General features: G+C 40.9%; 1 protein-coding gene across 3 annotated transcripts in view; it reads left to right on the top strand.

Annotated features, from left to right (window-relative positions):
• ADAMTS9 (ADAM metallopeptidase with thrombospondin type 1 motif 9) overlaps positions 1–12113 on the top strand; it is a 166631-nt gene that overhangs the window by 78577 nt on the left and 75941 nt on the right. For all 3 annotated transcript variants that reach the window (XM_037492298.2, XM_037492290.2, XM_054695303.1), the window contains 5 exons: positions 1644–1763; positions 4387–4488; positions 4618–4785; positions 6810–7079; positions 11837–11998. In XM_037492298.2, coding sequence (XP_037348195.1) covers positions 1644–1763; positions 4387–4488; positions 4618–4785; positions 6810–7079; positions 11837–11998 — 822 coding nt within the window. The remainder of the gene's footprint in view (positions 1–1643; positions 1764–4386; positions 4489–4617; positions 4786–6809; positions 7080–11836; positions 11999–12113) is intronic.

Raw genomic sequence — 12113 nt, 5'->3', positions numbered from 1 at the left:
TTTTTTTATTTTTGATGTGTAAAAGAACTAGGATGCAGGCCAGAGATGCAGGGATTGAGAGGATTCACCAGAGACAGAGTGGGGAGCAGAACAGGCAGATGTACTGAAATACACTGCTGAGGGGAGCAGCAGGCAAGACAGGAGAGGTCTGCTGGCACGATGTGGGTTAGCTCCCTGGCTGGGGATTGAACTCATGCAACAGTGGCTGGCGATAGCTTCATTGTGCTGAGACTTTAATCCCTGTGCCACCAGGAGGCCCTATTTTTATTCTTTTAGTTGAGGTTACAGGATCCTCCCCATCAGGTATAATCACTGCAGAACACCCACCAGCAACTCACCCACATTCCATCACCATAGTCCATTGTGTTTCTTTCTCTCTTGTTCTTACACTTCCCTGTCTGGATGCTTTAGTTCTACAGTTAGCTTTCAAGGGTTAGTTTTTGAGCTTGTCTTTATCTAATCTTTTGTTTTCTTTTCTGTATTTCACATGTTAGTGGCACCATCCAGTATTTATCTTTCTCCTGACTTACCTCACTTAGCCTTATCCCTTTGCGCTCCATCCATGTTGCTGCAAATGGTATGAGTGTATCTTTTTACTCACCAAGTAATATTCCATTGCATATATATTATATATATATATACCCCCCACATCTTGATCCACTCACCTGTTTGGGGTCATTCAAATTGTTTCCTAATTTGGCTATTGTGCATAATATTGCAGTGAAAGTGGGCATGCAGGTTTCCTTTTGAATTAGTATTTTTGAGTTTTTTAGGTAGATGCCTAGGAGTGGAATTACTGGGTCATATGGAAGATTTAATTGTAATTTTTTGAGATGCCGCCATGCTGCCTTGAATAGGGGCTGGACCAGCCTGCATCCCCTCCAAGAGTGGAGGAGTGTTCCCTTTCTTCCACATCCTCTCCAGCACTTATTGTTTCTGGTCTTGTCAATGTGGGCCATTCTCACAAGTGTGAGGTGGTATCCCATTTGTGATCTTGATTTACATTTCCCTAGTAATTAGTGATGATGAGCATTTTTTTCATGTGCCTCTTTGCAGTCTGTATGTTTTCTTTGAAGACCTGTTTAGTTCTTCTGTCCATTTTTTTGATTGGACTGTTTGTTTTCTTTTTGTTGAGTCATAGGAGTCCTTTGTAGATCCTGGATATCAGTTCCTTGTCAGATATATATAGTGGACCTATATTTTCTCCTACTCAGTAGGGTGTCTTTTCATTTTTGTTACCATTTCTTTCTCTGCCCAGAAACTTTGTAGGAAAAACTAGCCATTTTAAAGTCAACAAGTCAGTGGCATTTAATGCATCTAGATATACAACTACTATCTCCATGTAGTTATGAAACATTTTCATCACCTCGAAATACCCATTAAGCATTTACTCTCCATTTCCCCTTCTCTTTGGCCCCCTGGCAACCAACAATCTACTTCTATGTCCATGAATTTACTTATTCTAAATATTTTAGATAGATGGAATCCTATGACAGAGGTCATGTGTCACTTTGTATCTGGCTTCTTTCACAAAGCATAATTTTTTTCACTTGGCTTTTATCAAATATTGTAGGGAAAGTAAGGGAAAGAGAGAATTCACTGAATTGTGTCTACTCTTTTTTTTAAAAATTTCTTTCCTCCAGTGCAGTGTCACTTGTGGACAGGGATACCAGCTAAGAGCTGTGAAATGCATTATTGGGACTTACATGTCAGTGGTGGATGACAGTGACTGCAATGCAGCAGCAAGGCCAACAGATACCCAGGTAAGTTCCTTTCCTCAACTCAGTGATTGGCATTGATGGCAACTTCCTAGCAGCTCAGTCAAAATTAAACTCCTTTCACAGGAATGTAAGTATGTAATTAGATAAATCACTTAATTAACTAAAATGTGAAGATTTATTGATTTATTACATTTGAATCTAGTATTTTGATGTACCAGTTTTGTTCTTCTCTGATAGTTTGAAGTGTTTGTAGTTGTGATTCCCATTATTAATGGATGGCAAAGGTTGATTGCTTGGATTGTTTTCTTGAACTCAGATGTTTTCCTTAATGATTTCAATGCAGAGTTTAGCAAACAGTGTTGTATGTTCCAGAAGCAAAGTGCCCAAGCTGGCTTGTACCAGCAAGTAAGAGTTGATTGATAATTTTTCAGGAACATCATAAACTAATTGTTTAACATAGTCATTCTTAAAAATTGCATATATAAGCCTATAATTAGTAGATGATATTTAAAACTAAGGTGATAAATATTCCTAACATTCTAATTATTTTTACTACACTTGACTGTTTTAATCTAAGGACTTGAGATTGTTTACATGTATATGTGTCTGAGTGGTAGATATACAATACAGTGGTGAGCTCTGTACAGCTCTTCCAATTCTGTGTTCATTGGCATCATGTTGGTAGTTTGAAATTGGCTTTGGTGGGATTATTTATGCACGGAAATCAGTAAATGCTTTAACTCTGGCTTCATTGTTTAGATTTAAGAAAGTGATAGAGAAAAATATTAATAATTAAGTTTGTGCTTAAGAGACTCTGGTGTCTAGAGCCACTGCTTTGTAAATAACACAAGAGTAAGGAAATATTCTGGCGTTTGAAAATTACTATCTGGTTCAGCAAAGAAATCATTCCTGTTATTATTGAATGAGTGAAGTTCTGACATACATCTTCAATTCTTTACTTTCCCCTTCCTCTTAAAAAAAAGCAAAATACCTTAGCTAATATTCAACTCAGAACTGTACTTGTTCAGCATTTATTTATAACTATAATTTGGCAACAGAGTCAAGAATTCAGCAAAGTCAACAAAAGTGTTCTCTAAGAATTAATCAGCTATATGAAACTTAAATGATTCTGTATTTTATTGTTATATGTTAGTTGTGTGCTGCATACACTTTAAATCCATACATAAATAAGCCAGCATATATACACCATATACACGCACACAATGTAGATACCTATGTGCATGTAATATGTGTGTGTAAGTACATATTACAAACATACACATCATGCCTTTTTTTCTAAAGAGAGCCAACTGATAGTGATTCACCAACATGCTCCTCCATGTGGGCCTTGATTTTTGCATCATTTATGCACATTGGCTTTACTAACTGTTGAAGACAGGACTTGAATGCAGGCTGTGCTCAGAGCTCTCACAATGACGTCCTGCAGCCAATGTGCTGCCTTGGTTCTGAGCACCCTCAGTCTGGTACATTTCAACATGTGTTGTTGATGGATGAAGAGTGTCAAAAAACTAAATGAACGTGGCGATGTTGTTCATGTTGTCATCGCTGATCAATTAGCCAAACACCACTTGTGACTTGTGTCATCTTTATTTTTATTACTTTATCGGAATGTTCCAAACCACCACATGATAAATGGGAAATGTCAGCTGTGACATCTAAACCAGCATGAAGTAAGGCCTTCGAAACTTAAGAGATTCAAAACTTACATTCTCAGTTATTCTGTAATATCCACTGACTGTGGGCAGCTCCCACATCTGCAGCCTGTCAGTCATTTCTCCACTGTGTGAAAGGTTCCCTCTAGCTTTGCTTGGACCATGGGTAGAGAAACAGGCAAAGTCTGGAACCAAGTAACAAGATTTCCTATTTGGTTTGAAAGTTCCCCAATGTCAAGGATGCCTCAGTAAGTCTGGCACCAAGTCCCAGAGCTTTGCACCATGCCTGGTATGTCTTAGGATTTGAGTGAGTATGACATTAAATCAAAGAATATTTGCTAACCCCTGAGGTTGGACATGATGTGAGCAGTTGTGTATTTCTGTTTTCCCATCAGTGAAACTGTGAATATTATCTACACATCGATGATCTCAGTTCATTATAGGGATTTTCTGTGAGTGATTGAGAGGTGTTATAGAAATCCCAGGCACAGGAATATTGAATTCATCTTTTATATCTAGATTTGAACTTCAGAGCTCTGGGAGTTACCTTTATATACATAAAAATCCAAGTTCATGATTAACGAATTCTGATTAGGAAACTAATTGAAATGGGAGAATATAATTTGGCCTTTGGAATTTAAAAATATTAACAATAATTTTAAAGGCTACCCTGCTCTTTCCCAACTTATGTTTCATTTTATAACATTGTCTCTCTTTCCACACAAATAAGTAATGAATAAGGTTTTAAAAATCATTAAGTAACCTGCTGGCCTTTATGTAGCAGGCCACACACACCTTATAGTGACTAAGGTTAAATCCCATTTGCAGTTTAAAAATTAGGGCTGAGAAATGCCATGTAATTTGTCCAAAACTCACACAGAAATATGGGGTCTTAAAATTCTTAGCCCTTGTATTTGTTATACAACATGACCATTAAAGTATGCATTGAATTAAGGGTAACTTTAGCTTTTTCTCCACCTGCCCATATCTAGGACTGTGAATTACCACCTTGCCATCCACCCCCAGCAGCCCCGGAAGCAAGAAACACACACAGTGTGCCAAGAGTCCAGTGGCGATTTGGGTCATGGACACCAGTAAGAAATAGAACGAGAGGGTGTGATGGGGAGGTGGATATTCTCTGGAAAGACTATAGAAAGTGGGTTTCTGTCCAGTGCACAACTATTTCAAATAACAAATCTGCATTATTTCACTCCAACACCAAGTGCTCAGCCACTTGTGGAAAAGGTACCCGGATGAGATATGTCAGCTGCCGGGACGAGGATGGCTCTGTGGCTGATGAAAGCGCCTGTGCCACCCTGCCTAGACCAGTGGCGAGAGAAGACTGTTCTGTGACCCCCTGTGGGCAGTGGAAGGCTTTGGACTGGAGCTCTGTAAGCAGATGGCATCTTCGAGATTGGGAGAGGATGGGTGCACAGGACGGGGGTGACTAGCACCAAGTGTCAGTTGCTACTAACTTTAGATTTAGACACGCTAGTGATTTGAATTATCCTGTGTCTCATATATGTAGCTGATTTAGTCTTGGCCATATGTGCAAGAAATGCACTTAAATATAAACCTGTATTTGCAATCTTCTTAAGACCCTTCCTCGTGGGCTGATTGGAAAACCTTTTTGAGTCATGTCAGAACATAATAGGCTTGTAGAGTAGCAGAAGAAGGGGAAAGTGGTACCTTGAGTCTGGGTGCCTCCTGCATCCTGTGGTCTTTTAATGTGCAGTGACGGTTGGCTTCCCCACCAAGAAGTGGAACTCCTCATTCAGTGCTAGAGACCCAACCTCTTATGCACCCCAAGTGCCATCTATGAGCTTTTTTTAAAAAAAGATTTATTTATTTATTTATACAAGCACTGGGTACAGTCTGAAGCGTGGAGGGGGGATGGTGAGAGAATTCACCAGAGCCAGAGCGGGGAGCAGAACAGGCAGAAAGACCGAAGTACACTGCAGAGGGGAGCAGCAGGCGTGGCAGGAGAGGTCTGCGCCCCATGTGGGACCCTCACTGGGCAGCCGGCAGCCGGGGATCAAACCGGCACTGCAGAGGCTGCGGGCAGCTTTGCAGCCCAGCGCTCAACCGCTGTGCCACCAGGGGAGGCCCTATGAGCTTTTATAACTAGAGGAAGACCTCTTTTTTACAGGCAGCTCCAGCTTTCTGCCTTGTGAAAATTCCAGAAAATATATAGTTTAGGACAGATGAGAGCCCATAAGAGAATAAAAGGTTAATATAGCAGTAGATATCATATAAATGAAATTTGAAGCATGGATTCAGAGATGTACAAAAAAGGTAGCCTTTGACATTTCCTGGCTGCATGACCTTGAAGCAGTCTGGCTAAAGTCTTTGAATCTCAGTTTCTTCTAAAGATCAAAAGAAGACCAGAAGGAACACCAGCCTTAGAAGGTGACTGGGAGGATTGTTTGAGAAACATATTAAATGCTTAGCACAAAGAAGGTGCTCGATAAATGGTATATAATCTCATTCTCATGCCTGAGCCCCCAAATACTCGTCCATGCTTCTATCTGTCCACCCATCTGTCTACTCACCCGATGTTTGTGAAGCCTACCATAGAAAGAATAGTGGACACCAAATAATAAAATTCTTGCCTTCATGAAGGTTATTTCAGTGGGGGTTCCTGTCAGTGAACAAATAAAGAAGTAGATGATTAATCAGATACTCATTAGTACTAGAAGAAAGTCAAGCCATGTAATGGCATGAAGAAAAATGGGGTGAACTTTCAGACAGATTGACCAGAAAAGGCCTACTATTGCATTGAACCAGACTAGAATGAAATGAGGTAATGGACCCCATGGATGTCCATGTTGTATAGCAAAAGGTATAGCAGATGCAAAGACCCTGAGATGGGGGCACCTTGGCATGCCCAAGAAATATCCATAAGACCAGTGTGGCAGGAGTTAAGTGATTAGACAATAATAGATTAGTTCAAGATGTAGCTAGTGGCCACTTCATAAAGGGTCTTGTGCTTTGGACATAATTCAGAGTGAGTTGACAAGTCACCAGATGAATCAACATGTGCTAACCTTTGTCGCATGGGTCATGGCTTGTGATATATGCACAACAAACTTGGAGTTTGGGGGGCACTTTAAGCAGAGCCAGGCCAAAAGGCCACTGCAGTAGTCCTGGCAAGACAAGGTAATTGTTAGGGCGGTTATAGCAGGGATGGTGAGAAATGGCTGGATCGGGCGGGACATATTGTGAGTTTTAAACCTGACAGGATTTCTCAATGAAATAGATATAGGTTGGGAACGAAAGGGAAGAGGCAAAGATATTGCCAAGATTTTTGGCCTCAGGCACCTGGTGAGTTATGGGCCATTTATGGATAATTCGCATTCAGAAATTTGTCACTACCACATGACCAGTCTCTTCCCTTTCTGAACTTTCACCACAGTGCTCCGTGACGTGTGGGCAAGGTCGGGCCACCCGGCAAGTCGTGTGTGTCAACTACAGTGACCATGTGATTGATCACAGTGAGTGTGACCCAGATTATATCCCAGAAACGGACCAGGACTGTTCAATGTCACCATGTCCTCAAAGGACCCCAGACAGTGGTCTCGCTCAGCACCCTTTCCAAGATGAAGATTATCGTCCCAGGAGTCCCAGCCCAAGCCGCACCCACGTGCTGGGTGGAAACCAGTGGAGGACTGGCCCTTGGGGAGCAGTGAGTATTCACTGAGGTCTTCGCCTAATGTGCTTTCTTCTCTTTCACTTGAGATAGCGTTGGGAGGGAATACAAACTAGAAAGACCTTTGGAACTTTTTTTTTTTCTCATGAGGCATTCATATTTTGCATTGGCATTTGTTTGGGTTAATTGTTACCCTTGAAAAGGGGGACCCATGCTGTTGTCTGCTTGGGGGAGGACTTAGCCAGCTGGGTGGCAAGTTCCTGTGATGACATCACATCCTGTCTGCAGAAGGCAGCGCTCACCTGGAGACTAGTTAAATGGACAGTGTCATTTTTCCAAAAGGGAACACTCAAGGGAAGTCATTTTCCTTCTTGCAGTATTCCAGATAAGTGTAGTCTCCAAGTGGCACAGTTGCTATATAATTTGTAGTCATAAGTTATTGTCATAGCATAGGAGGAAACATTACTTTTGGTAAAATCTGTACTTAAAGAAGTACCATAACCCTAATGGTTATGCGCATAGACGCTGAGGGCGATACCTATCCATCTAAGGGTTTTGGAGTCTTAGATTCCCTGTGGTCTTCAAGCTGCAGTTACCTTACCTATAAATCACAGATAATAATAATTCCAGCTTTCTAGAGTCATTGGAAGAATTAAATGCAATGATGCAAATTAAATCCTTTGCACTCTGCCTGTCACAGAGTGAGAACTTAATAAAAGTCAACAGTTATCTTTCTTCTTGTTTCTATCTTTGTCCTTCAAATTATGGGGGCCTTGAAGATAATTTAATTTTTAAAGGGAAAATAAGCTTTTGAATGTTTTCGATTTTACCTGAGATAATTTCCCCCAAATTAATAATACTGTGGAATTCCAGAGCTGTCTGATGGACGTGCGGGAGGACACAGTAACCGGGGACCTGGGGAGGTGTGGAAGTTAGGTGTTCACTAATCACTCAGGGGTCTTCTTTTTAATTGTTTACTGTTAGTTCCCTCCTAGCACTGCTAATTGTGTTTAATTATTTCTGGAGTTAAAAAAAAAATAGAAGGAATCTGCCTGTTTCCACTGTGGTTATGTTTCAGTCAATTACATTTACTTTCTTGTGAATACTGATTAGCCACTGAGCATTTACACACTGCAAGTGCTGGTTGTAGGCAAAACCTCTGCCAAGTGACCGAGGACCCTCTGCATCTCATTCTGACTGCTTGCTTCCCTTTTGAGGCTTCTTTTGTCTAGGTTAGAAGAGATTATGATTTTGAGAAATAAAAGGGTGACCAAGGGTGATAATCACTGAGTGTCCCATGAATTTTCAAGTTAAGAACATTTCAAATCTCACATATGTTATTAAAATAATAGCACTAGAACTTTTAAAGAAAAATCATAAAGTCATTCTTATTTAGTACTAGATTTGGGGATGATGCTTTCCTTTCAAATTGAATGAGAATTGTAGAATCCCCAATTAGGAGGTATTCAGAAACCTTCTTGTAGCAATTACAAAACCATTCTTTTCCCCATTTTGCCTGTATTTGGGGGGGGGGGGATTATAAGTTAAATGTGGCTGAACAATGCAATTTTTTCAATCCTAGCTTGATGTGCCTGACCTTCCCCCAGAATGTGGATGTACGTGCATCTGTGCACAGTGTGTACACAAACTATAGGTGGTCTTCCTGCCTACTGTGGCAGAAAAGGCAACCCTGAGTCATAAATTCTAGAGAATGAGAATCCAGTTTTCTGTGGATTCTGGAACAAGAACCTCATTGTATACTACATGTCTGCATAAACTAGAAGAACACTGTGTGATGTTTTCTATGTGTTAGCAATTAGGGGTCTCTTGTCACAAGCCAAAGAAAAGAAACTGACTCTTCAGTTGAAAGCCAAACAAACAAATAAAAATGTCATTTAGTACAAGCAGAGTAAGAGACAAGAAAATCTTCAAGGATCTGGCTCAAGGGTTGGCAAATTTTTTTGTACAAATGATCAGATAATAAATATTTTTGGCTGTGTGGGCCTCAACTAACCAGACTTGCTGTTGTAGCATGAAAGCAGACATAGGCAATATATATTAAGTATGACTGTAAAGGGTGTGACTCTCCCAATAAAACTTTATTTATAAAAATAGGTAACAGGGGGCTTCCCCAGTGGCGCAGCGGGTTGAGCACAGCACTGTGAAGCTGTCCACAGCCTCTGCAGTGTGGGTTCGATTCCCGGCCAGCCAGGGAGAAACCCACATGGTGTGGCAGACCTCTCCTGCCTTGCCTGCTGCTCTCCTCAGCAGTGTCTTCTGTCCATCTTCCTGCGCTACTCCCTGCTCCGTCTCTGGTGAATTCTCTCACCCTCCCGCACCTCTGACCTGTACCCCAGTTCTTGTATAAAAATAAATAAAAATAAATGTTAAAAAAAAAAAAAGTAACAGGCCAGGTCTGGTGCTTGGGCTGTGGTTTGTCACTTCCTGATCTAGATAGAATGGTAAACACAGGATAATTTCTTTCAGGAGTTTCTGCCTTAATTAATCCCTTTCAACTCTCAACAACCATTGAGTTACTCTTCTAGGATTCAAATTTCCAAGGAAGTTTGCTTGGTTCAGATTGTTCTTACTTGCCAACTCCTGGACCAGGGAAAGGCAAAGTTTCCTAATAGACAGTCTCACCAAGGAGGCATCCATTGTGGGAGGGATGGTTCCTTAAAGGAGAATTGGGTTGCCAGGTATAATGGGATTTATACTAAGCAGGCAAGTAAAACATCACCTCTTGCTTCTCTGAAGGCCATTCTCCCTGGGTTTTGTCCTGTGTAAATGATAAATGCAGAATTTGTTCAAAGAAATGTATACCTAGAAAAATATGTCATCTAAAGAGGATAGGAAAAGTCCAGCATGAAATTCCGCAACATGGATGTGGAAATAAGAATCTCTGTTAATCATGAAGAATAATAAAATTTTACCTGGCAAAATAAAAACACAACATTTCACCTGTCTAGGAGAGTGTGCCCACCTAAGCAGGCCTGGGTTCAATAGCCCACGAATGCAGTGCAATTGCTTGTACTCAGCTGAGCACTGCCTCCACCTCTTGGGCCTGATTCTCAGTAGGATGCATCTGATTGGTCACTGGGGAGCTAGTGGATTGGTTGGCCTTTGATCAGGTGTCCATCCTTGCTCTTGTCAACCTGTTGAAGGAGGGGAGCATGTGCTTCATAAAGCTGTTATTTTCAGAAGCTTTTAATTGGCCTAGAGAGTAAATCCTGTGACTCGCACTGTGGGAGATAACAGGGACAAAGAGTGATGACATTGAGCATCTTTTCAAGCAGATTATCATTTTATTGGGGTGGTAACACTTCACAGGTGACATAATGAAAGGTAATACAATATTATCAGGGGGAAAACGCAAGGGCCAAAGTATACATTACAGATCTTTTTACAAGATACAAGGCCCTTCCTGGTATTGGGGAAATTATATTTCCCCAACAAAGCCAATTAAAATAATAGTTCTCTGGTAGTTTTATTATGTACTAAGTTGTTTAAAAGTAAAAAAAAAAAAATGTTTTCATGTTTAGAACAAGTATGACAGAACCCTCAGAGAATAAAAGTAGTATTTTTGCAAATCTAAAATTACCCAAATATCTTCTGAGTTCCTACATCTATTTTCCTATTCTGCATTTTAACATTAAATCTAATATATTTAAAAACCATTTGTAATTCCACCAGCATAATCTAGATATGAACTGAGACCCAGTGAAATAAGTGAAAAAAAAATCCATTCACATCTTCATATGGAAGAAGATGAGCAGCAAGGAGGAGTATCTCTAGGTGTTCTGAAATAACATTGATTAAGTTAGGATTTTATAGAAAGCACAAATCAGCCATCAGAACCTGGAACTCAAAAACAGTGTTGCAGATGCAATTCGAGACTTGAAAATGCTTGGGAATTACACTGCTTTGAGGACTAGATGGTTACTTCATAAGCAAACGGATTTTACATGTTATGGGTCAGAGTGAAGGATACTAGCAAACACATTGGGTTTCAAAAGATAAGAAAATTATGGAGAGGAAAAAATCCACTCAAGATGTAGATAAATAAGAGAGCTATGAGAAGCTTGCGTGGGAAAGTAACTGAAATGCAAACATAACTCTGGGAGAACCATGAGAGAGAGTGCTGGATTGGAAGTCCACCTGAAAAGAGGTTTGTTGATGTGGAATTCAATTATGGCCATTGGGGTAGTAGAAGAGAAAAGGAACAGATCTCACCTCCTTTCGCCACTGAAGAAGAGGCTGTTGTGAAGGGAGAGAAGAGAACATTGCCTGCTCGGAAATGCTGTCTCAAAGACACCACAGGCAGCCCTCCAGTGACTGAAGGACTTGACATGAAAGCTTCGTTTCAACCACTGGAAATTTCTTAATCATGTCATTTGACCCCTGTGCTGAAGGAAAAGTCAAATGTTGGATCTAAATAATCACTTAGACTTTTGACAAGAAAAGAGTTCTCAACAACTGAGGTGCTGGTCAACACTCCCATGACTCCCAGAGCTGCCGGAGCAGAGGCAGTTCTGAGAACAGTCTGCTTTGGACGTCACGGGAGGTTGTGTCTGACTGAACATGGGAGAGGCCACGTTTCTGGCCTCTGCGTGGCCATAAGACCTTTACATTAAGCAATCCCACAAGAGGGAAGTTCTCATGATAGCTCATTGTGAATGACTTGATGGTTTCTGTCATGTTTGCCTCCAACCTTCCAACTGGCTGCTTTTTATATAATTAAGATAGAGATTGGGGTGGGCATTAACCTGTTGACTGATGTCTGATGTGTTCAGTGTTCCAGTACCTGTGCTGGTGGGTCCCAGAGGCGTGTGGTGGTGTGTCAGGATGAAAATGGATACACTGCCAGTGACTGCGTGGAGAGAATAAAGCCCGATGAGCAAAGAGCCTGCGAGTCTGGCCCTTGTCCTCAGTGGGCTTATGGCAACTGGGGAGAGGTAAGAGTGAACTCTTTATCTGTATGTCCTTGGGTAAACAGAGTGATCTTGCCAGACTTACCATGTTACTGCTCATAGTTTAAGGAAGAGGCACTAATTCTACTTGAAGGTTCTT

Source organism: Talpa occidentalis, unplaced genomic scaffold (assembly GCF_014898055.3).
Source record: "Talpa occidentalis isolate TD23 unplaced genomic scaffold, MPIMG_talOcc4v2.1 talOcc4.10, whole genome shotgun sequence".
In the NCBI taxonomy this organism is placed as follows: Eukaryota; Metazoa; Chordata; class Mammalia; order Eulipotyphla; family Talpidae; genus Talpa; species Talpa occidentalis.
This window is presented reverse-complemented; position numbering and strand designations above follow the sequence as displayed.